This window comes from Cervus elaphus, chromosome 33, assembly GCF_910594005.1.
Source record: "Cervus elaphus chromosome 33, mCerEla1.1, whole genome shotgun sequence".
NCBI classification, from domain to species: Eukaryota; Metazoa; Chordata; class Mammalia; order Artiodactyla; family Cervidae; genus Cervus; species Cervus elaphus.
The window spans coordinates 72330932-72354031 of record NC_057847.1 but is presented as its reverse complement, the minus strand read 5'-3'; the positions used below and the strand labels follow the sequence as shown (position 1 = coordinate 72354031).

At 40.6% G+C, this 23100-nt stretch overlaps 1 protein-coding gene and 2 pseudogenes across 6 annotated transcripts in view; all 3 read right to left on the bottom strand.

Moving 5' to 3' along the window:
- EPB41L5 (erythrocyte membrane protein band 4.1 like 5) overlaps positions 1-22216 on the bottom strand; it is a 156925-nt gene extending 134709 nt beyond the window's left edge. For all 6 annotated transcript variants that reach the window (XM_043894711.1, XM_043894712.1, XM_043894715.1 and 3 more), the window contains exons 1-2: positions 22063-22216; positions 16037-16223 (exon numbers count right to left, since the gene is read on the bottom strand). In XM_043894711.1, coding sequence (XP_043750646.1) covers positions 16037-16216 — 180 coding nt within the window. In that variant the 5' untranslated portion in view covers positions 16217-16223; positions 22063-22216. The remainder of the gene's footprint in view (positions 1-16036; positions 16224-22062) is intronic.
- Positions 5383-6058, bottom strand: LOC122688604 (annotated as a pseudogene).
- Positions 6828-7778, bottom strand: LOC122688252 (annotated as a pseudogene).
- Positions 22217-23100: the final 884 nt, after the last annotated feature.

Below are 23100 nucleotides of genomic sequence, written 5' to 3'. Positions count from 1 at the left end.
AAAGTTTTTAAGTTTAATTACGTCCCATCTGTTTATTTTTGCATTTATTTCCATTACTCTGGGAGGTGGGTCACAGAGGATCCTGCTATTATTTACGTCAGAGAGTGTTTTGCCTATGTTTTCCTCTAGGAGTTTTATAGTTTCTGGTCTTACCTTTAAATCTTTAATCCATTTTGAGTTTATTTTTGTGTATGGTGTCAGAAAGTGTGCTAGTTTCATTCTTTTACAAGTGGTTGACCAGTTTTCCTAGCATCACTTGTTAAAGAGATTGTCTTTTCTCCATTGTATATCCTTGCCTCCTTTGTCAAAAATAAGGTGTCCACAGGTGCGTGGATTTATCTCTGGGCTTTCTATTTTGTTCCATTGATCTATATTTCTGTCTTTGTGCCAGTACCATACTGTCTTGATGACTGTAGCTTTGTAGTATAGCCTGCAGTCAGGCTGGTTGATTCCTCCAGTTCCATTCTTCTTTCTCAAGATTGCTTTTTGTATTTCCATACAAATTGTGAAATTATTTGTTCTAGTTCTCTGAAAAAGACCGCTGGTAGCTTGATAGGGATTGCATTGAATCTATAGATTGCTTTGGGTAGTATACTCATTTTCACCATATTGATTCTTCCAACCCAATGAACACGGTATATTTCTCCATCTATTTTGCCATCTTTGATTTCTTTTATCAGTGTTTTATAGTTTTCTATATATAGGTCTTTTGTTTCTTTAGGTAGATACATTCCTAAGTATTTTATTCTTTTTGTTGCAATGGTGAATGGGATTGTTTCCTTAATTTCTCTTTTTGTTTTCTCATTGTTAGTGTATAGGAATGCAAGGGATTTCTGTGTGTTAATTTTATATTCTGCAACTTTACTATAGTCATTGATTAGCTCTAGTAATTTTCTGGTAGAGTCTTTAGGGTTTTCTATGTAGAGGATCATGTCATCTGCAAACAGTGAGAGTTTCACTTCTTCTTTTCCTATCTGGATTCCTTTTATTTCTTTTTCTTCTCTGATTGCTGTGGCTAAAACTTCCAAAACTATGTTGAATAGTAGTGGTGAGAGTGGGCACCCTTGTCTTGTTCCTGATTTTAGGGGAAATGCTTTCAATTTTTCACCATTGAGGATAATGTTTGCTCTGGGTTTATCATATATGGCTTCTATTATGTTGAGGTATGTTCCTTCTATACCTGCTTTTGGAGGGTTTTTAATCATAAATGTATGCTGAATTTTGTCAAAGGCTTTCTCTGCATCTATTGATAATCATATGGTTTTTATCTTTCAATTTGTTAATGTAACACTTGTTATTTTCTCTACTTTCTTTGTCTGTGTGGGTAACAGCCAACACAATGGGTGTAAAAGGGTATCTCATGTGAATTTTTTTTGGTGGGGGGGAAGCGGCCTGTGCTGGGTCTTGTTCCTGTGCTCAGACTTTCTCTGGTTGCAGCAGGTGGGGGTTGCTCTCTAGCTGTGCTGTGTGGGCTTCTCTTGTTGTGGAGCATGAGCTCCATGGTGCAGACATGGGCTCAGGGCACTGGCTCAGTATTTGTGGGGCAGAGGCTTAGCTGTCCCATGGCATGTGGGGTCTTTCTGGACCAGGGGTCGAACCTGTGTCCCCTGCATTGGCAGCCAGATTCTTAACCACTAGACCACCAGGGAAGTCTCTCTGTTGTGATTTTGATTTACATTTCCCTAATGCCTAGTCATGTTAAGCATGCATCATGTGCTTACTGGACATCTGCATATCTTCTTTGGAGAAATATTTATTCCAGTCTTTTTCCCATTTTTTATTTGACTTGCTTTTTTGTTGCTGAGTTGTAGGAGTTCTTTTTGTATTCTCTATATTCATCTCTTATCAGATAAACAATTTGTAAATATTTTCTCCTATTCTGAGTTGTCTTTTTACTCACTTGATAGTGAGTGTCCTTTAAAGTAAACAAGCTTTTATTTTTGATGTTGTTGTTCATTCACTAAGTCATGTCCCACTCTTTGAGGCCTCATGGACTGCAGCACGCTAGGCTTCCCTTTCCTTCACCATCTCCCAGAGTTTGCTCAAAATCATGTCCATTGATTTTGTGATGCCATCTAACCATCACATCCCCTGTTGCCCTCTTCTCCTCCTGCCCTCAATCTTTCCCAGCACCAGGGTCTTTTCCAATGAGTCAGCTCTTTGGATCAGGTGGCCAAACTACTGGAGTTTCAGCACCAGTCCTTCCAATGAATATTCAGGACTGATTTCCTTTAAGATTGATTGGTTTGATCTCCTTGCTGTCCAAGGGACTCTCAAGAGTCTTATCCACCACCACAGTTCAAAACCATCAATTTTTCAGTACTCAGCTTTCTTAATGGTCCAACTGTCACATGTGTGTGTGACTACTGGAACAACTACAGCTCTATCACTTCACAGGCAAAATGATATTTCTGCTTTTTAATATGCTGTCTAGGTTTGTGACAGCTTTCCTTCCAAGGAGCAAGTGTCTTTTAATTTCGTGGCTACAGTCACTGTCCATAGTAATTCTTGAGCCCAAGAAAATAAAGGCTGGCACTGTTTTCACTTTTTCCCCTTCTATTTGCCATGAAGTGATAGGACCAGATGCCATGACCTTCATTTTTTGAATATTGAATTTTAAGCCTGCTTTTTCACTCTCCTCTTTCACCTTCATCAAGAGGCTCTTTAGTTCCTCTTCACTTTCTGCCATTAAAGTGATATCAACTGCATACCTTCAGTTCAGTTCAGCTGCTCAGTCATGTCTGACTCTGCAACCCCATGGACTGCAGCACACCAGGCCTCCCTGTCCATCACCAACTCCCAAAGTTTACTCAAACTCATGTCCATTGAGTCGGTGACACCACCCAACCATCTCATTCTCTGTCGTCCCGTTCTCCTGCCTTCAATATTTCCCAGCATCAGGGCCTTTTTTCTCGTGAGTCAGCTCTTTGCATCAGGTGGCCAAAGTATTGGAGTTTCAGCTTCAACATCAGTCCTTCCAATGAATATTCAGGACTGATCTCCTTTAGGATGGATTGGTTGGATCTCCTTGCAGTCCAAGGGACTCTCAAGAGTCTTCTCCAACACCACAGTTCAAAATCATCAATTCTCCTGTGCTCAGCTTTCTTTATAGTCCAACTCTCACATCCATACATGACTACTGGAAAAACCATAGCTCTGATTAAACGGACCTTTGCTGGCAAAGTAATGTCTCTGCTTTTTAATATGCTATCTAGGTTGGTCATAGCTTTTCTTCCAAGGAGCAAGCGTCTTTTTAATTTCATGGCTGCAGCTACCATTCGCAGTGATCTTCGAGCCCCCAAAAATAAAGTCTGTCACTGTTTCCATTGTTTCCCCATCTATTTGCCATGAAGTGATGGGACCAGATGCCGTGATCTTAGTTTTCTGAATGTTGAATTTTAAGCCAACTTTTTCACTCTTCTCTTTCACTTTCATCAAGAAGCTCTTTAGTTCTTCGATTTCTGCCATAAGTGTGGTGTCATCTGCATATTTTAGGATGTTGGTAATTTGATCCCTGGTTCCTCTGCCTTTTCTAAATCTAGCTTGAACATCTGGAAGTTCACAGTTCACATACTGTTGAAGCCTGGCTTGGAGAATTTTGAGCATTACTCTGCTAGCATGTGAGATGACAGCAACCGTGTGGCAGTTTGAACATTCTCTGGCATTGCCTTTCTTCGGGATTGAAATGAACACTGACCTTTTCCAGTCCTGTGGCCACTGCTGAGTTTTCCAAATTTGCTGGCATATTGAGTGCCGCACTTTAACACCATCATCTTTCAGGATTTGAAATAGCTCAACCGGAATTCCATCACCTCCACTAGCTTTGTATTGTTGCTTCCTAAGGCCCACTTGACTTTGCATTCCAAGATGTTTGGCTCTAGGTGAGAGATCACTCCATCATGGTTATCTGGGTCATGAAGAACTTTTTTGCATAGTTCTTCTGTGTATTCTTGCCACCTCTTCTTACTATCTTCTGTTTCTGTTAGGTCCATACTGTTTGTCTCCTTTATTGTGCCCTTGGTATCTCTAATTTTCTTGAAGAGATCTCTAGTCCTTCCCATTCTGTTTTCCTCTATTTCTTAGCACTGATCACTGAGGAAGGCTTTCTTATCTCTCCTTGATATTCTTTGGAACCCTGCATTCATTTGCTTCTATCTTTCCTTTTCTTCTTTGCCTTTGGCTACTCTTCTTTTCACAGCTATTTGTAAGGCCTCCTCAGACAACCATTTTGCCTTTCTTCTTCTTGGGGATGGTCTTGATCCCTGCCTCCTGTACAATGTCAGGGACTTCTGTCCATATTTCATCAGGCACTCTGTCAGATCTAATCCCTTGAATCTATTTGCCACTTCCACTGTGTAATCATAAGGGATTTGATTTAGGTCATACCTGAATGGTCTGGTGGTTTTTCCCTACTTTCTTCAATTTAAGTCTGAATTTAGCAATAGGAAGTTCATGATCTGAGCCACAATCAGCCCCTAGTCTTGTTTTTGCTGACTGTATAGAGCTTCTCCATCTTTGGTTGCAAAGAATATCATCAGTCTGATTTCAGTGTTGACCATTTGGTGATGTCCACGTGTAGAGTCTTCTTTTGTGTTGTTAGAAGAGGGTGTTTGCTATGACCACTGCGTTCTCTTGGCAAAACTCTATTAGCCTTTGCCCTGCTTCGTTTTGTATTCCATGACCAAATCTGCCTGTTACTCCAGGTATCGCCTGATTTCCTACTTTTGCATTCCAGTCCCCTCTAATGAAAAGGACATCTTTTTTTTTTTTAAATAAAGGTCTCTTGAGAAAACTTTAATAACATGAATAACAATAAATCACTCCAAACTTTCCACAGATTTATGAAGTTTTTGTTTTAAAGATGAAATTTATTTCAAAAGTTCTTATATAAACCAATCATGAATAAACTTTTATAATGAACTTCTCAAATCTTTTTATTATCTACCTTTCTGGCTCAGCTGGTAAAGAATACGCCTGCAATGCGGGAGACCTGGGTTCGATCCCTGGGTTGGGAAGATCCCCTGGAGAAGGGAAAAGCTACCCACTCCATTATATCTGGCCTGGAGAATTCCATGAGCTGTATAGTCCATGGGGTCACAAAGAGTGGGACACGACTGAGCAACTTTCATTTTCTTCTTGGGATAGCATTGTTATGACAGTATTACATTTTCTTTTTTATTCAAATGAGCTATTTTAAAGATTAATGATTGTTAGCAAATCTTGCTGCAAGATAAACATGATACTATAAAATTACCATTTCCTATCAACTATCTAAAGTAAAAAAGTATTTGGTACTAAGTGTTCTTATGTTCAAATTCTAAAAGTAATTTTTAATCCCAAGGGAACTTGGTACTCCAAGACTTAAAAAAAATTTTAATGATATTTACGTAATATATATATTTTTAATCACTAAGTTCCTCCTCATCACTGAAGTATGTGCTTTTCTTTATCCTTGGGCGTCTTGAATCATCTGATGTTGAAGGACCTCCTGAACTGGGTTTCCATTTTTTTTGTACTTCTTCAATTTTGGCTTGCTGGAAAGCTATAGCCTGACTGAGGCTGTCAAGAGCAGGATCTTCCCCTTCATCTTCACTTTCTTCTACTACTTCAATTTCTTCTTCTGGCTCAGGAATTTTTCTTTTTTTTTCTTTTTCTCTTTCTTCTTTGGAGGTTCACATTCTCCAAGCATATTTTTAGGACAGGCATAACTTAAGTGTCCACTTTCCCCACATTCATAACACTTAGATTTATCAAAGTAGTTTCGTCTTCAGATGAACTCAGCTGCTCTTCCATTGTCGATAGCAATGCTTGCTTTCATCACTCTACCAAATAACTGTTTGTTGTTTATTGCCCTGGTACAGTTTTGTGCAGAGTCTTTATCCAAAAATAAAATAAATGCAACCCCTTTACTCCTCCTGGTATCTTTATCTTTCATTATAGTAACCTTTACAACTTTGCCATACTTGGAAAATATCCGATATAAGTCACTGTTGGTCAGGGAAAAGGGCAGACTGGATACATACACTGTGCTTTTACTTGGGGCCAATCCACCACTCATCTCTTCAAGTGGGGCGGGCCCAGGGATAGGGCCAGAAGAGCAGGAGCCCTCAGCTCACTTGGGGCTCAACCCTGACCGTTCATTGCTCCTTGCAGCTGCCTCGGCATCACGGGTCCCGGGAAAAGGACATCTTTTTTGCGTGTTAGTTCTAGAAGTTCTAGTTCTGATTCTAACCCAGGAAAAAATATATTACTGATGAGTTAGAAATATGGTCTTCTTTTAAATATTATTCCAGTTTATTAAATAATGATACAAGGTTTATGCCACACATTCCAACTATGTTTAAATGAAGATCTTGAAATATAAAGGTTTATACCTGAGGTATACCAGGTCTCTATGTGTGAACTTCTTCAGCAGACACCAAGCCAAAGCCCCCCAGAAGTTCAGAACAATGACACTTTCTCACAGGCTCTATTCCATGGTTTGGATGAGCTTCTTTAGAACATCTGGGAGTCTCAGCTACAATCTGAGATGCAGGAGTTACTCTCTGCAAAGGAAATGACTCATAGTTCCTGACATTCATGCAAGTTTTCCTTAGGAAGAAACGTGCATTTCACGTTATATTTGATGTGGAAGGGTACTTGGATAGTAAGAACTAGTGCCTGGACGTTACAGTTTATGCCATTAAATGTTTGGTGCAGAGCACCCAAGGCCAAGATACAGCAATTCACACTGACACAGTCCTCACTTGTTGCTGACACCTAAGCATCTGTGGCGGGCCAAGCAGTGGGAAAGACTGGAAGCGTTGCTATTTCAGAAATGAGCATTTTCAAAAGGATGTCTCATGCAGTCTTGTCACAAATTTCAATTCCTTCAACTGCTTGTATGTCACAAAGAAAATAATATTCCAAGGACCAAGTCTCAACCAACTTGGCCAAAACCCTTTACACAAAGCAAAAAACCCCTCATTCTTCCATGTCTATAACAAGCAATGCAGAGTGCCTGTGAAACCAGGGTGTCTGCCATCCTGAAGGACTCCAATTCATTGTATGTGTTCTCACCACACTGGCAGGGTTTGAGGCCAGGGCCCCTGCCAACCCAGAGCTGAAGCTTGAGAGGAGATGGGTTACACAATGTCTCCCATCAAGCATGAGAAAATCAGATGCTTCTCAGTGAGGCTGTAAACCCATAGCTCCATGCAGCCAACATCGGTGGCCCTCTGAGCAATAAGGGACATGCCCTTCCACAGTCCTCTGGTTCCCTCACACTAGTAAATGTTAATGAAGTCGCCTATTATTCCTCCTTGAACGGTGTTGTTTTGTGTTGCCATCTGAATTTTCAATACATTAGCTGGAATGGAAATGGTTGAGGATATGACTCCAGAGAGAATCCCACAGACCACATTTATAAGAAGGGTTTCATCTCCTGGGCACTTGACAAATAACCGCTTCAAGCTCTGGTAGGTGCCTATCTTGATGGTGCCACAGGAAGCCTGGTGTAACATCGCAGGGTACTCCTCAAATACAGTGCCTTCAGGCCTTCCTCTCTGCCTATCCTCACTAACGCATTCAACATTGCTCAATACTTGATTTGTTTAAAGTCTGCATCATTCTTCTGGTCTTGAATCTGGAGCCGTGTCTTGGTTAAATCAACTGGAAACTTACTGAACTCAGTTAGGGTGGAGGTCAGGCCTCTGTACACGAAGGGCTTCCAGTTCAGGGCCGACAGGCTCATCGCTGTCCCTTCTCCTTTGGTTCACAGAAGCAAAGCCTCCAACAGGATTCTTCTAGGCAGGGGCAGCCCTGCACCTTCTCCTGACCAGGCTTAGCAGCAGTTGGACAGAAAATGTGATCTTGATAATATCCTGAGTAGGTGAACACCTGACTCAGTCATAATTTTTAAAAATATCAATCTGTTACTATAAACCCTGGAAACAGTTCCTAAAACAATTGGATCTACCCCATTATATCTTTTTAAGTGTCTTTAAAAAAATTTTTTTATTGAAGTATAGTTGATGTACAATATTATATGTTGCAGAAGTACAATACAGTGATTCACAATCTTTAAAGGTTATACACACCTATTGTAAACTATTGATTGTATGCCTGTGCATACATTCCGATTCATTTTATACAGAGTAATGTGTACCTCACAGTTCCCTCCCCAGCCTGCCCCGCCCATCTCTCCTCTCCCCACTGGTAACCACCAGTTTGTTCCATACGTCTGTGAGTGTGCTTTTTTGTTGTATTCACTAGTTTGTTTTATTTTTTATATTCGACATATAAGTGATATCATATAGTATTTGATTTTCTCTGTCTGATTTATGTCACTTAGCATAATATACTCCAAGTTTATTTGTGTTGTTGCAAATGGCAAAATTTAATCCTTCTTATGGCTGAGTAATACTCCATTGTATATCTGTACCACATCTTCTTTATACATCCCTCTGTCAATGGACATTTAGGTTGCATCCATGTCCTGGCTATTACTGTAAATATTGCTGCTATGAACACGGCAGTGCATGTATCTTTTTGAATTAGTGTTTTTGTTTCTTTCTCGTCCCTTACTTTATTAGATTTTTCACTTCATTATGCACTTACTAGTTTACAGAAAATTAACATTTTTGACACAGTGTATCATTCAATTCTTAACAATTAATGAACAGACGTCTATTATGTACTAGCCACTGAGACATATGGCTGAATATGCTTGTATTTCTCATCCTCAAGCAATCACAAGGTTCTTAGTAAGAGCAAAACCATTCACAACTAGTTTAAACACAATAAATATGTGCTATTCTTGCAGTATAAACAAAATGCCAAGGAAATGCGGGTGAGTTAAATCTGCCTAAAAGTAGTAAAGGAAAGGGTTAACCCAACTCTGCCACCTCAGGCAGAAACAAAATGAAGAAAGATACTGAATCCTGACAGTCTGTGGTGGGGCTGAGAACAGAGACACTCAAGACAGGCAAGAGTCAGAAGACCAAGAGGCAGAAACTGCCAACGTAATTCTTCCTAAAACTGCAAAGCAGAACGTCACTCTCATCTTTCAAGCCCTTTAATTATTCCTCTTTCTCTACAGATTAAGGTGCAAATTCCAGGGCATAAAATGGTTTTTCCTAACTGTTCCCTGAGCTACCCAGGTGGCTCAGTGGTAAAGAATCTGCCTGTTAATGCAGGAGACACGGGTTTGACCCCTGGATCATGAAGCTCCCCCTGGAGAAGGAAACCCATGGACAGAGGAGCCTGGCAAGGCTACAGTCCCTGGGGTCCAAAAGAGCTGGACAAGATTTAGCAACTAGAAAACAACTGTTTCTTGCTTACTCTTACAGCCTTCTCTCCTATCACTTTAGCATTTTTACCTGTTTATAATTTCCCCAGTAAGTCTTACCTGAGCCTTAGCAAAATGCAGTTCTTTCTGCTTAGAATGTACTTTAGGTCTCCAATGAACTCTGATTTCAAGAATCAGTACATCTGTGTTACTGCCCCAAAAGCCGACACTAAATCCTCCTTCCTGCGCTTCTCTGTAATTCTAGTTAGTACAAACCTGGGCAAAGGCACACAGTTGCAAAGTGGTCTACTGCCTGGGCAAAGAGTTAAGAAGGTCCAGTAGTGTCCATACTGTGTAGAATATGTGTGTGAAATCCGCGATCCCAGGGTCAACATCCTGTTCATTTTCACATACTCTCTCACCTTGCAGCTACTGAATATGAACCAAGCAGAAAACAAAGAGTGAAAACAAGATCCACACAGCTCTGGCAAACTACAATTTTTTTCGTTAAAACTAGACCAGTGCTCATTACTCACATCCTTTTCTCTCCTAACAAATTAATCTAGGTCATCACCTCATTCAGACCCAGTGCTTACTTCACATCCTCTTTCTGATGAAGACTAAGAGCATTAAGATAGCATCTTCCCGTCAGTCTCCCAGAACACTCCTATCATCTCCACCTGTGTATATGAATCCATATAAGCAAACTCAGATCTCCCCAGGCAGCCATTCTCTACCTGCTGTGCTGTCTTCCTTTTACTGTGTTGTTTTCCTGTCTTCCTTTTGCTGCCAAGTCTCGTTTTTCCCCATTCTCCAACCCCTCATTTTCCCTTCATGCATTTCCTCACACAACTAAACAATATCTATTTATTAAATGCCCAATAGGTACAAAGGACTCTAAAACAGCCAAAAAATAAGACAGTCCCCAATCATTCCTTTAAGCCTTCTAAAATATGGCTTCTAAACACATCGCACTGAAGCTCTTTTCCCCACTTCACCCCTCATTTCCAGGACAGCCTGACTACCATTTCACAATCTTCCACACAATCAACACTACCCTCTAACCAGAGTTCGAATTATATTTTGCTCATTTCTAACCTTCATTCTCCTCCTCCTCCTATATACACATTTCTTCCACTGCAAACTCACAGCCACGATTAGTCTGCAGCCCCATTATCTTATGTCTTTAATACTGTAAGGGGCTTCCCTGGTGGCTCAGACGGTAAAGAATCTACCTGCAATGCAGGAGACCCGGGTTCAATCCCTGGGTCTGGAAGATCCCCTGGAGAAGGGAATGGCTATCCACTCTAGTATTCTTGCCTGGAGAATCCCATGGACAGAGTCTGGCGGGCTATGGTGTTGCAAAGAGTCAGACATGACTGACTAACACTTTTCACTTTCACTTTATATTACTGTACAGTCTCTTGCTTCTCTTCCCTGTAATAAAACAACCACATCACTTCTAAATAAAAGCTATGTATCATCTTTATCATGTTCCTTAACTACTGAAAAACCTTAAGCGGAATAAAACATAAGTATACAAAAAAAAATCTATGCGTTCTTTTTCTTAAACAGCTTTGAGATATAAATCACATACCAGATCATTTACGACAAGGCTGTATATTGTCAACTCGCTTATTTAACTTACATGAAGAATGCATCATGCAAAATGCTGAGGTGGATGAATCACAAGCTGGAAGCAAGACTGCCGGGAGAAATATCAAGAACCTTAGATATGCAGATGATGATGGCATAAAGTGAATAGGAATTAAACAGCCTCTTGATGAATGTGAAAGAGGAAGAGTGAAAAAGCTGGCTTAAAACTAAACATCCAAAAAACTAAGATCATGGCATCTGGTTCCATCACTTCATGCAAACAGGAGAGGAAAAAGTGGAAGCAATGAGACTTTATTTTCTTGGGCTTCAAAACCACTGAGGATGGTGACCACAGCCATGAAATTCAAAGACTCTTGCTCCTTAGAAGAAAAGCTATGATAAACCTAGGCAGTGTATTAAAAAGCAGAGACATTACTTTGCTGACAAAGGTCCTTTATAGTCAAAGCTATGGGTTTTTCCAAGTAGGCATGTACAGATATGAGAGCTAGATCATAAAAAAGGCTGCGTGCTACAGAATTGATGCTTTCAAACTATGGTGCGGGAGAAGATTCTTGAGAGTCCCCCGGACAGCAAGGTGATCAAACCAGTCAACCCTAAAGGAAATCAACACTGAATATATTCACGGGAAGGACTGATGCTGAAACTGAAGTTCCAATACTCTGGCCACCTAATGTGAAGAGCTGACTCACTGGAAAAGATCCTGATGCTGGTAAAGATTGAGGGAAGGTGGAGAAGGGGGCAACAGAGGATGAGATGTGTGGATGGCATCACTGACTCAATGGAATGAGTTTGAGCAAACTCTGGGAGATAGTGAAGGACAGGGAAGCCTGGAGTGCTGCAATCCATGGGGTCACAAAAAGTCGGACATGACTTAGCAACTGAACAACAACATCATTTACCCATTAAAACTATACAATTCAGGACTTCCCTGGTGGTCCAGTGGCTAAGACGCTGTGCTCCCAATGCAGGAGTCCCAGGTTCAACACCTGGTCAGGGAACTAGATCCCATATGCTGTATTACGACCTGGCATAGCCTTAACAAATATTTTTTTAAGTATACAATTCAAAGACATATTCAAACTGATTTTAGAAAATCTTCATCACCTCAAAAAGAAACTTCATAACCTTTAGCTATGGGCCTAACTACCCTTTTCACCATTCTCTCACCCTTCTACCCTAGGAAACCTCTAATGTACCTTTTCCCCTTTTTGGATTTCTCTATTCTGGACTTTCACATGAACGGAATCACATAGTGTGTGATCTTCTGTCACCGGCTTCTTTCACCCAGCATAGTGTTTTGAAAGTTCACCTATGTAGCACGTACCATGTAGAAGCTATCAGTCCTATTTCCTTTGTGGTCCAGCAGTATTCTATTTACAGATGTGACATATTTTGTTAGTCCACTGGCCTGCTGACAGATAGCTGGGCTGTTTCTACCTTTTGGTTATCTGGAATAATGCTGCTATGGATATTTGTGTACAAGTTTTTGTGTAAACGTGTTTTCAAGTCTCCTGGGCAGATGCCTAGAAATGAAATTGTTGAATCACATCATAACTACGTTTAATGATTTGAGGAACTGCCAGATTGTTTTTCAGAGCAGCTGGGCCACTTTAACATTCCTGCTGAAACATGTAAGAGAGTTCAGATTTCTCCACTTCCTCACCAACACTTGATATTATCTGACATTTTCATTCTAGCATTCCTAGTTGGTATGAAATAGTATGGTTTTTATTTGCATTTCTCTGACAACTAATGTTGTCAAGCATTTCATGTGCTTGTTGGTCATTTGCATATCCTATTTGGAGGAAGGTCTACTCAGATCCTTTGGCCATTTTTAAATTGGGTTGTCTTTTTATTATTGGGTTCTAACAATTCTCCACATATTCCAGCTACTTATTAGATATATAATTTTCAAATACTTCCTCTCATTATGTGACAGTTTTTTCACTTCTTGATGGTGTCCTTTAAGGCACAAAGGTTATAATTCTGATAAAGTTCAATTTATTTACTCTTTTATTGTTCATATTTTTGGTATCATTATCCAAGAAACTAGTATGAAATCCAAGGTCATGAAGATTTATTCCTATATTTTCCCCTAAGACTTTTATAGTCTTATGTTTAGGACTTTGATCCATTTTGAGTTAATTTTTGTGTATGCAGGAGTTAAGGGTCCATCTTCATTCTTTTCTGTGTGTTACTCACATACAAAAGGCTATTGAAAAGACTTTTCTTTTTCCCTGCATTGAATGGCTCTGGCAGCCTATCAAAATTCAACTGACCATAGATGTCTGGGTTTATTTCTGGGTTCTCTATTGTATTCCATTGGTCCTTGTACCAGCAAAGCACACCATCTAGATTACTACTGCTTTATAGTAAGTCTTGAAATTGGGACATATAAGTCCTACTATTTTGTTCTTTTTCAATATTGTTTTGGCTATTCCGGTCCAGTGCAATTGCACATGAATTTTAAAATCAGTTTGTCTATCTCCACAAGTAAATCAGCTGATATTCTGTAGGGGATTATACTGAATCTTTAAAGTTTTGAGGGTATTGCCATCTTAATAATGTTAAGTCTTACAATTAGTGAACACGGGGTGTTTTTCATTTATTTTAAGATATAATGGTCTATATAATTCAAAAACTTCAGCATCTATACCAGCAGATATATAAAAATTATGTAATGGTTAATCAAGTATTTCCTATTAATTTAAAACTCAGGAAAAGCAGAGTTTTATAAGACAAGCTGTTTACTAACCAATTCTAAGCTCATAAGTCAAAGGACATACTGTGGCATTTCCAAAGAGAAAGTTTAAAAATCAGAGATAATTAGGAATTTCTACCTGATGCCTTTATCATTTACTAAAAGGCATTAGTTCCTTCAAAAAAAAAAGTAGAAGATATTTAAATCCCTCCTCCAATTTTGAGAGGAAAAGAGAACTGAAGAAAATGACCATTACTACTAGTATATAATAATTTGAAGTGTATAGACCTACATTTCTCTACTTAATTATAGGTAATCCCTTACAGATTGCCTGGGCAATCATCTGAGTTCCGTGTTGATAGACACGATCAATACTGATGCTAACCCCAATGGGAAATACATATGTGCTTCATTCAATTTCCAAAATTAACTCTAATGGTTGAAAAGCTAAATTAGAAAAAGAGAAAGACTTTTCTTCCCAGAAATCACTATTCCTCTAGCCTTTTGCTTCAGTAAGGCAGTTTAGCTGGGGCGAGGGGGAGGGGGGATATGCCCACTTTATATCCACACAAGCATCTAGAGTTTACTAACTCTAGGGTTTCACCTGCACTGCAGAGCTGAAAAGGCAGCTATTCTACTTCCACAAAGAGTCAAATCTAAAACTCTTGGCTCTTTCATCACAATTGTCTGCATGAGAGAGGCTGGCTAACATTTTGGGCCTTAATCAAGCATCAGAGGCCCTTACTGAGCACAAGCAAAGGAAACCATTCCATACCAGTCACTAGCCGTTTAAAACCCAGAGCTGTTTTCCACTCCACAATACACTGCCTTTTTAAAAAACTCCTTTCCAAATTCTACTTTCCTAGTATCTTCTCCTCCATCAGCAAACTTGAGACTTCAAACATTAGGTAATAAGAGACTTCTTTCTACTCTCTTATACAGAAATCTCAAGTTTTTTGTCACATACCTAAGAATATTTTAATGGACTAGTACACAAAACTCTTAGGATAACTGTCAAATAAGAAACGAATATGCAAACTATCCTCACAAAGTATCACATATTGGAATACTGGACAATACTGCCAATGCAGGAGACATAAAAGATGCGAGTTCAATCCCTGGGTCAGGAAGATCCCCTGGAGTAGTAAATGGCAACCCACTCCAGTATTCTTGCCTGGAAAACTCCAGACAAGAGAAGCCTGGTGGGCTACAGTCCATGGGGCTGTGAAGTCAGGACATGACTGAGTGACTGAGCAATGTATAAATATAATAAATACACATAAACATGACTTCAAAACAGTTCAAGATATCCTGTGTCTTAAGAGTAATTTTATCATACGCCATTATTTTTAAAACGTAAAAGATATATACTAGTACATTCTAAATTATTCAATTAATCAGGATATTCATTAGAACAAGTCATCCGATTCCTTAACCTCTCACTCTGTGAGCGGAAGGTCTTCCAGAACTTGTTGGACTATATATTATAGCAGCATCCAAGCCATCACCTCGCCCAAAGGGTTTTTTAAAAACTGCATTCTGGGTGAAGGTGTGTGTACTAAAAAGCATCTATGGAGAGGGAAGATACGAGAACATTCAACGACACTTCAAATCACACATTTGACAGCTTAGTTATGTAAAGTTTTTTATACAGGACAAAGGCATGAGAAAGAGATTTGGTATTAGCAAACAGCTCAGAAAGAAACTCTACTTCCCCCCAAACCATACAGCTACCTCTTCTCCCTCAGAAAAAGACCTGCTAGGAATAAGTGAAGTCCTTTCAAACACACTGGATTGTTTCACATTGAGTTATGATTACTCATAACTGCAAAAAAAAAAAAAAAAAAAAAACACCCAAATCTGAATATAATTACAACATCCAGTCTTGAAATAAAGAGTACAGTGTATGGAAAAACCACCCTGCAAACTACTTTGGGAAGAAAGAGATGGGCAGTCGAGTTGAGGGATATCAACAAAGTCCTTTTCCTCACTTCATTCCATTAAAATTTCTACAAGCACACCCAAGGGTGGAGAAAGTACTTGTATTGAGGAAAGGAAAGTGTTTTGAAAATTACAAAAAAGTTCAGAGAACTATGAGTCTTATGGGATCCCTGTAAGTATCATTCTTCTTCCCAAAGAGTCTCACTGCTTTAATAACTGCTCAACCAGGACTGTGAGAACTCCCCAGAAAGCACACTACATAATGCCATCCCAAAGAACGCGCACACACACACAGAGGACTCAGTCAGCAACCGCCCTGACATCTCAAAGTTCCAGTTAGCGGCCACTAATTCCAGCGAAGCATTTACTATCCCTACAGGTATCAGGCACCTGTGCGCCTCGGCGCCTGATCGGCACCAGCTGGCATGAACTCGTCCCCCAGGAAGGTACCAGCTCAGAAGAAGCAAGTGACCTCAGGACGAACACACAAGTCAGCCCGCCCTCCGTACCGGCAAGTCCACGCTAACGTCGGTCCCATCCAGAAGGGACACCCGGCAGGTGATCACGGCCCGCGCGTCCCCGGCCGCAGGGATGTGCGTGGCCGCGCGCTGGGCCTCACGGAGCCGGTCCTTCTCGGCCTGTTTGCGCATCGAGCGGCGCCCGAGCGTCCTGCGGAAGAAGCTCAGCATCTTGTCACTGCGGGACCAAGAGAAAAAGGGGTCAGTGGTCTCCCACAATAAGCTCTCAGACAAATGGTGTAGTTTAGTAAAGTTCTGTGGACATTAGAGATATGTTATTTAAAAAAACACCTGGTCAAGTAAATTTGAAAAAAATTAAAACTGGCTACTTTAAAGACCTTAACATAAAATAGACCTCAAGGCATTGAGCTCAGAGCAATTTTAAGCTTTCTGGACTATGTTGTAAGAAGCTAATCTGCCAAGAGAGGGGTAAACATTTATTAAATTCAGCAGATCTTTTGGGTCAATAAATTATGTATACAACAGTCATACACCTCTACAAACACCAGGATACAACGCCATACACTACCGTGCCCTTTGATGGTAACAACCATCCCAACAAGTTTCACTCCTTCTCTGACCATTTATAGTACTAACACAAAAATAATCACCTATTTTAGCTAAAATACAAATATAATTCAAATGAACATCTTTATCACATATTCTACTATTATTTACAGACTTTAAGCTGCTACATAATATAAACAATTGTTTACAATGTCAAATTAATGCTACTTCTTATCTCCATTAAGAACATTGAAGTTAATCAAAATAATTTTTTCCCAATTATTAATCAAAATAATTAAGAGGTTAAATACAGCACATATAAAATGAAAACATCATTAAAAACTACCTTGCTAAAGTTTAACTTCCAAAACTAAGAAGAGTTTGAGAAAAATAAGTACATGTAACTAAGCCAATAAATAATTAATTACAGAGAAAACAAGTTGTGCAGAGAGGGAAAAAAACCACAGTGCACTTTATGACTCAGCTAATAATTAAGTCATAATATATTACCATTAATACTGATCTAACCCTAAGTAAGCTGGGAGGGATTGGGGGCAGGAGGAGGAGGGGACGACAGAGGATGAGATAGCTGCATGGCATCACCGACTCGATGGGCTGAGTTTGAGTAAACTCCGGGAGTTGGTGATGGACAGGGAGGCCTGGCATGCTGCAATTCATGGGGTGGCAAAGAGTCGGACACGAATGAGCGACTGAATTGACTGACTGACTGAACCCTAAGTATAAAGTAACGATAACTCAGAGGAGGTGGCTAATACAGGTCAGGGTGAACTGAGAGTTAATTCCTCATCTTGCCTGGTAGGAATTCAATAGGTAGTTCATGAAACTACAGGAAACTAAAACTCAAGAAGCAACAATGAGCTTATTATTTAAAATATGAAAGTGGTTGCCTTGAGAAGGAAGAAAAATTCAGGAGAATGCTCTTTTGTGGAAGAAGACTTAATAGCAGATGACTCTTACCACTAGATAAACTTGATAAAAATAAAAGCTAATTTAAAAATAAACAAATGCTATTTCATGAAAACATAAGTATCTATAAAGATTACTATACACACATTACAAGTAAGGATGTAAGTGAAAGTCGTTCAGTCGTGTCTGACTCTGCCATCCCATGGACCCCATGAAATTCTATAGGCCCAGAATGCTGGGGTGGGGAGCCGTTCCCTTCTCCAGGGGATCTTTCCAACCCAGGGATTGAATCCAGGTCTCCTGCATTGCAGGTGGATTCTTTACCAGCTGAGCCACCTTCCGGCATAATTCATTTGTACATTCATCTGTTTATACCTTAAAGAAACAGCTAAAATTTCAAATAGTGTTCCAGTTTACAAAGCACTCACACGTAACATCTGGGCCCAGTCTCCTCAGGCTTCTTTCCCCGTGGACAATGCTCCCTTTGGACCTTGCTGGCCAGTCTTATTTCAGCTGTCTACAAAAGGCTGTACTTGTCACCCTAAGGCTTCTAACCCCCTTATGTCAGAAGATCCCTACTTGTTCCTTTTAACTTAATTCTACCTGTATCTCCCCTGAGCAACATTCTCTGACATCTAAAGAGTTAGTCATTCCCATAAGACTTTCACTGAACTATGAAAATATTTTTGTCTCACTAATCAGATTTTAATTATTCATTTACACGCCTGTCTCCTTTACTGTAAGCTCCTGAAGGATACAATTCCTACTTTGAATACTTAGCCACTTAGCACATTTCATCATCAAATGCAACAAATGTTTACTTTGGAGATTGAAGTAAACAATCTCCACTGGTACTCAGAAAAACTCCCTAAAAATAGTCTTATTTTGATACGCAAACTAAAAGTCACAGAAATTAAACCACTGACCAAGTCCATTATTTAGTAAATAGTGAAGACAGGGGCTCAAACTCTGATTTTCTGACTCCAAATCTTGGTCTTTCATGCAAAACTCACAATATAGAAATAAGAAATAAATTATCAAAGACCACAGCTAAAAAGATGCTGAGTAAAAATGCAATCATAAAACATACATGATGAATTTGTTTTTTAAAACTTAATTTGGCATATTCAAGAAATAAACCGCAAGCGGATGAAAAAGAGAGAGATACAAAGGAAACTACAGATTCAGAGATAATCACAAAGTGTGGACCTATTTTAGATTCTCCTTAAGTTATCAGATGTTATCAATGAGAGAAGCTAGGTGAAATATACATGGGAACTCTGTACTACTGTAATTTTGACCTAAGTCTAAAATTATCTCAAACTAAAATATTTTGTCAATCATACATTTACTATTATATATATAAAACTTACAAGAAGTCTTGCATAACCAGCTGATGTTTTAAACTAAATGCATTTGTAAACACGATAAAAATAAAAGCTGAAATATTAAATAACATTTAAAAAATAATTTAGTAGCTATAAATTGAGAATTACAACCTCATTTTACAAGTATGAATACTCCTATGTAATTAGATAAACTCGCAAAACCATGACAGCTGTCATCTGAACTTTCTAAGGACACAAATTATACACACACACATCTGAACACCAACTGGATTGCTTATGATAATCAAGGAAGTACGGCCAATTTTCTTTTGGATAAAATAGTGGCATTAAAAATACATTTTTTAAGAATAATCTTTCAAAAATACATACTGAAACATTTATAGAAGAAATGATATGATTTCTCGGACTCATCAAAATAATACAAGAAGAGAGTTAAGTGGGAAGAGATGAGACAAACTGACCAGATTACTGGCCATCAACTGTTGAAGCTGATGGGTACATAGAGACTAATAATATTCTTTTGACTACTTCTGTATATGTTGAATTTTTCATAATAAAAAAGCTTTTTTAAGGGAAAAAATGCTCAAAATGCACTACAACTTTGTGGTTCTTAGGAAGTAAATGAATTCTAAAACAAGTTTTCTTTCACCTCATCCTACATCTTAAAAATAAAATTCATTATATAAATAGAATATACTTATTATATTTATATCTATATATTTATATATATATATAATATAGAATATACTTATTATATAAGTAGAATATACTTTCCTTAACTTGCTAAGGAAAAATACAACTTTCTTATTTCATAACTATGTATTTTGAACTATGAAACTCAATGCCACAAACAAGTTTAATAAAAAAAATATGAAAACACTTATATGAAAACAAATTTCAGATGGGCTAAACAAGTAAAAGAAGTACTAGGAGAAAACAAACATTATATTAGGGTGATGGGCTTTTAAATTGTTTTCAGCAAAAAATATTTTTGAAGGATTAACATGCAGTTTAATAAAGAACTATCACACGTAGTTAAGATAAACAACCCAGAAAAGAAAAAATGGACACGATATGAAGAAACAAGCTCTAAAAGACATGCAATAAAGAAATACTCATTACAAAGATGTTCAACCTCAGCAGTAACCAAGCAAATCCAAATTAAGAAAAGATATTGTCTTTTAAAAGACTCTAGATATCCAGTATTGAAAAGGATCTGTGAAAAACAATGACGTTCACACACACCCTTTCACAACAATTCTATTTCTGGTAGGATATCCTAAAAAGAAATGTCCCATATGCGCTCCAAGCCATTGAAACAAAAATTTTCAAGGCATAATTAAGAAAACGTTAAATGCCTCTATCAACACGCAAGTAGTTAAATAATGGTTCATCCAATGGCATACAACACAGCTGTTTTTATAAAATACAGCTGACACAGACACTTTATATACACACACAAAAGCATTAGGACACACAAACTTAAATGAGGCTATCTCTAGAAAGGGTCGTGTGGAGGTACTTAACTTTTCTATAATAAGAATATATGAATATGTTAGGAGTTTATTTTTTAAATTTATTGTTCATTTTTAAAAGCTTTGCCACATTCCCTCCCCCCCCCCGCCCCAGTCACGCTTTTCCCACCCCGCCCCCACTCCCAGCACCCTTCACCAAGCCGCAGCAGTGGATTTAAGCAACCACCAATCAGATTCCTGTTAACAATCTTTAACTGCCTGGCTCCCGGCTCCAGCCCCTCCTCCGCCCCGACCCTTCCGGCGCCCACTCCCCTCAGCTCGCTCCGCTCTAGTAACTCTGCCACTCAGCCCAGGCGTCTTTCAACTGGGAGCCTTTTTTCCGCCTTAGCTGCTCCAGCTTTCTGGAATGCCCCTTCCCCTTCAACTCCCACCGCTACCCAACCCCACCCTAACCCCCGCCTCCCACTTCACATGGCCATCTTCAGATTTCTGGCTGAAATGTCTTTTCCTCAGAAAATCAATCCCTGCTTTCTAAATCAGGGTCTCCTTTTAGTACCCCCACTGTGCTCTTTGCAACCCTTAATATACCAACTTGTATTTTACTGGGTATTTTCTCCACCAAGACGCAAGGGCAGAGACCTAGTCTGACTCGTTCCCCACAGTGACCCAGCGGGCACTGCAATATGCCTATCAGGCACTCAATAAGGAGCTTGTCTGAAATGACACAATGGAATTTTTCGATGGTAGGTGTGTATATTATATATATATATACATTTTTTTAAAATAGTATTGAAAGCCTGACTTTTCAGCTGTGAACTAGGAAGAGTTTAAGTGGGAAACTGCAAACCGAAGTCATCCATTTACCACCTAAATTAACTTTTTTTAAATACATACCTAAAATTCAAAAGTTTGTCGTGACACGTATACACTCTCCTGTGACTGGTGGACGCAACCTTTGATAAACAATTGCTACCCTCACCCCAAGGAACTATTACTTGCAGCAAGTTAAGAACACCCTGGGTCTTTCTAAAACCCTGTCTCCAGTACTTGCTTTCTGACAAAGCTATAAGCCAACCTACAGCGAACACCATCAGGATATTAACACCCTTCATCCTAGTCATCCCAACACAGAAAGTATCTGCAAGGGAGTAATTCAACAGTTAATCACACATATGGTTTCCCAGTGAACTCTACCTAAAGAAAACCTGCAAACTAGCTTATGTACAAACAATCCACTGTCTCGGATTCAGCAACCTGTTAGAGGACAGAAATGGAATGAAAGGAAACTTTTCCCTAACTCTGAAAAACACACGATATTAAAATGTAGCCAAAAGGTAAAAAATACTCGGCTACTGCTGGTCAGACAGCAGAACCATAAACGCTGGTACTACTGAAGCCGACCCCAGGAGCCATGCATTGGGCCCGGCCGCGGAGCGCAAAGGAGAGCGGCTCCCGGAGCCCCCATACCCCTACCCCCACCCCGAACACCTGCCCGTCTGCCTTCAGTGCGCGTCAGCCCAGCGCGCTCGCTACCAGTCCTCGGTACGTCTCGGAGCGACCACGTCCGCCCGCAGGTGGACGCTCGTCCGGCCTCCCTCCCTCCCTCCGCGCCAGCCCCTCGGCCGCCGCCCGCCCGCCCCTCACGGGACATGTTCGGCTGCCGACCTCGAAGCACCGGGCGGCCTGAGGGTCCCCGGCGAGGCCGCAGCCCCGGTGCAGGCGAGGAGGGCGTGAGGAGCCAGGCGGGTGGCGCGCTTACCTGGCGGCGACCACTCGAGGCCACTGGAAGGGAGAGGGCCGCGCGAGGCGGCGAGGGGTCGGCTCCGCGTAAACGCTGAGAAATGGCGGCCAGAGGCGCGCCCACCGCACTAATCCCGGCGGACCCCAGCCGCAACCGCCCCTCCCTTAAAGCCTCTAAGCTCCGCCCTAGAGGCGGGGGCACGCCACTCTTAAATGGGCAATGACACCGCCCCGGAAATGGCGGGGCGGGGCGATGCTCGGGTTAAAGCGGCGATGCCGACCTGGCTCGAGAGCTGACCGCAGGTTTAAAGGGGCGCTGCCAAAGCCGGGTCCCCTGAGGGTGCGCGCCCGCGGCGCCCCCACGTTAATCCTGTCACAGAGGCGGCTTACCCTGCAGACGGAGTCCGGCGTCAGGTACCGCTAGGACATGCTGTCAGCCCTTCAGCAAATTAATTCACTCAGCAAATACTTACTTGCCCGGCTGTATTCTGGAGACAAGAACAGTAAGGCAGCGGCGGGAAATAGGAAATTTCTGCTTAACAGGGAACGTTGCATCCTTTCTGTGTACGGAGAATTCAGGGAAGTGCCTGCGATGGGCCAGGGTGTATTCTGGACAGTGGCGATACCACGGATAAAAGGGGCAAAAAGAGCCCTCGTAGGCGTTCAGAGCTGGCAGGAAAGAGAGAAAGTGCATGTCACCGGTTAGTAAAATTCAGCACTATTCATGGTTCTCCTTGGGCACTAGGGCTGCGTGCGTGCGTGCGTGCTAAGTCGCTTCGGACGCGTCGGGCTCTTTGCGACCCCATGGACTGTATCCCGCCAGGCTCCTCAGTTCATGGGATTTTCCAGGCAAGAATACTGGAATGGGTTGCCATTTCCTACTCCCTGGGGTCTTCCAGACCCAGAGATTGAATCTGCGTCTCCTGTGTCTCCTGCATGGGCAGGCGGATTCTTTAGCACTGCGCCACCGCGGAAGCCCCAGGTACTAGAATTAGGCGTTGCTAAATGACAGAGAAAACTGGAAGCCGGGACAGAGGGAGGGCTGGTGATCTTACAC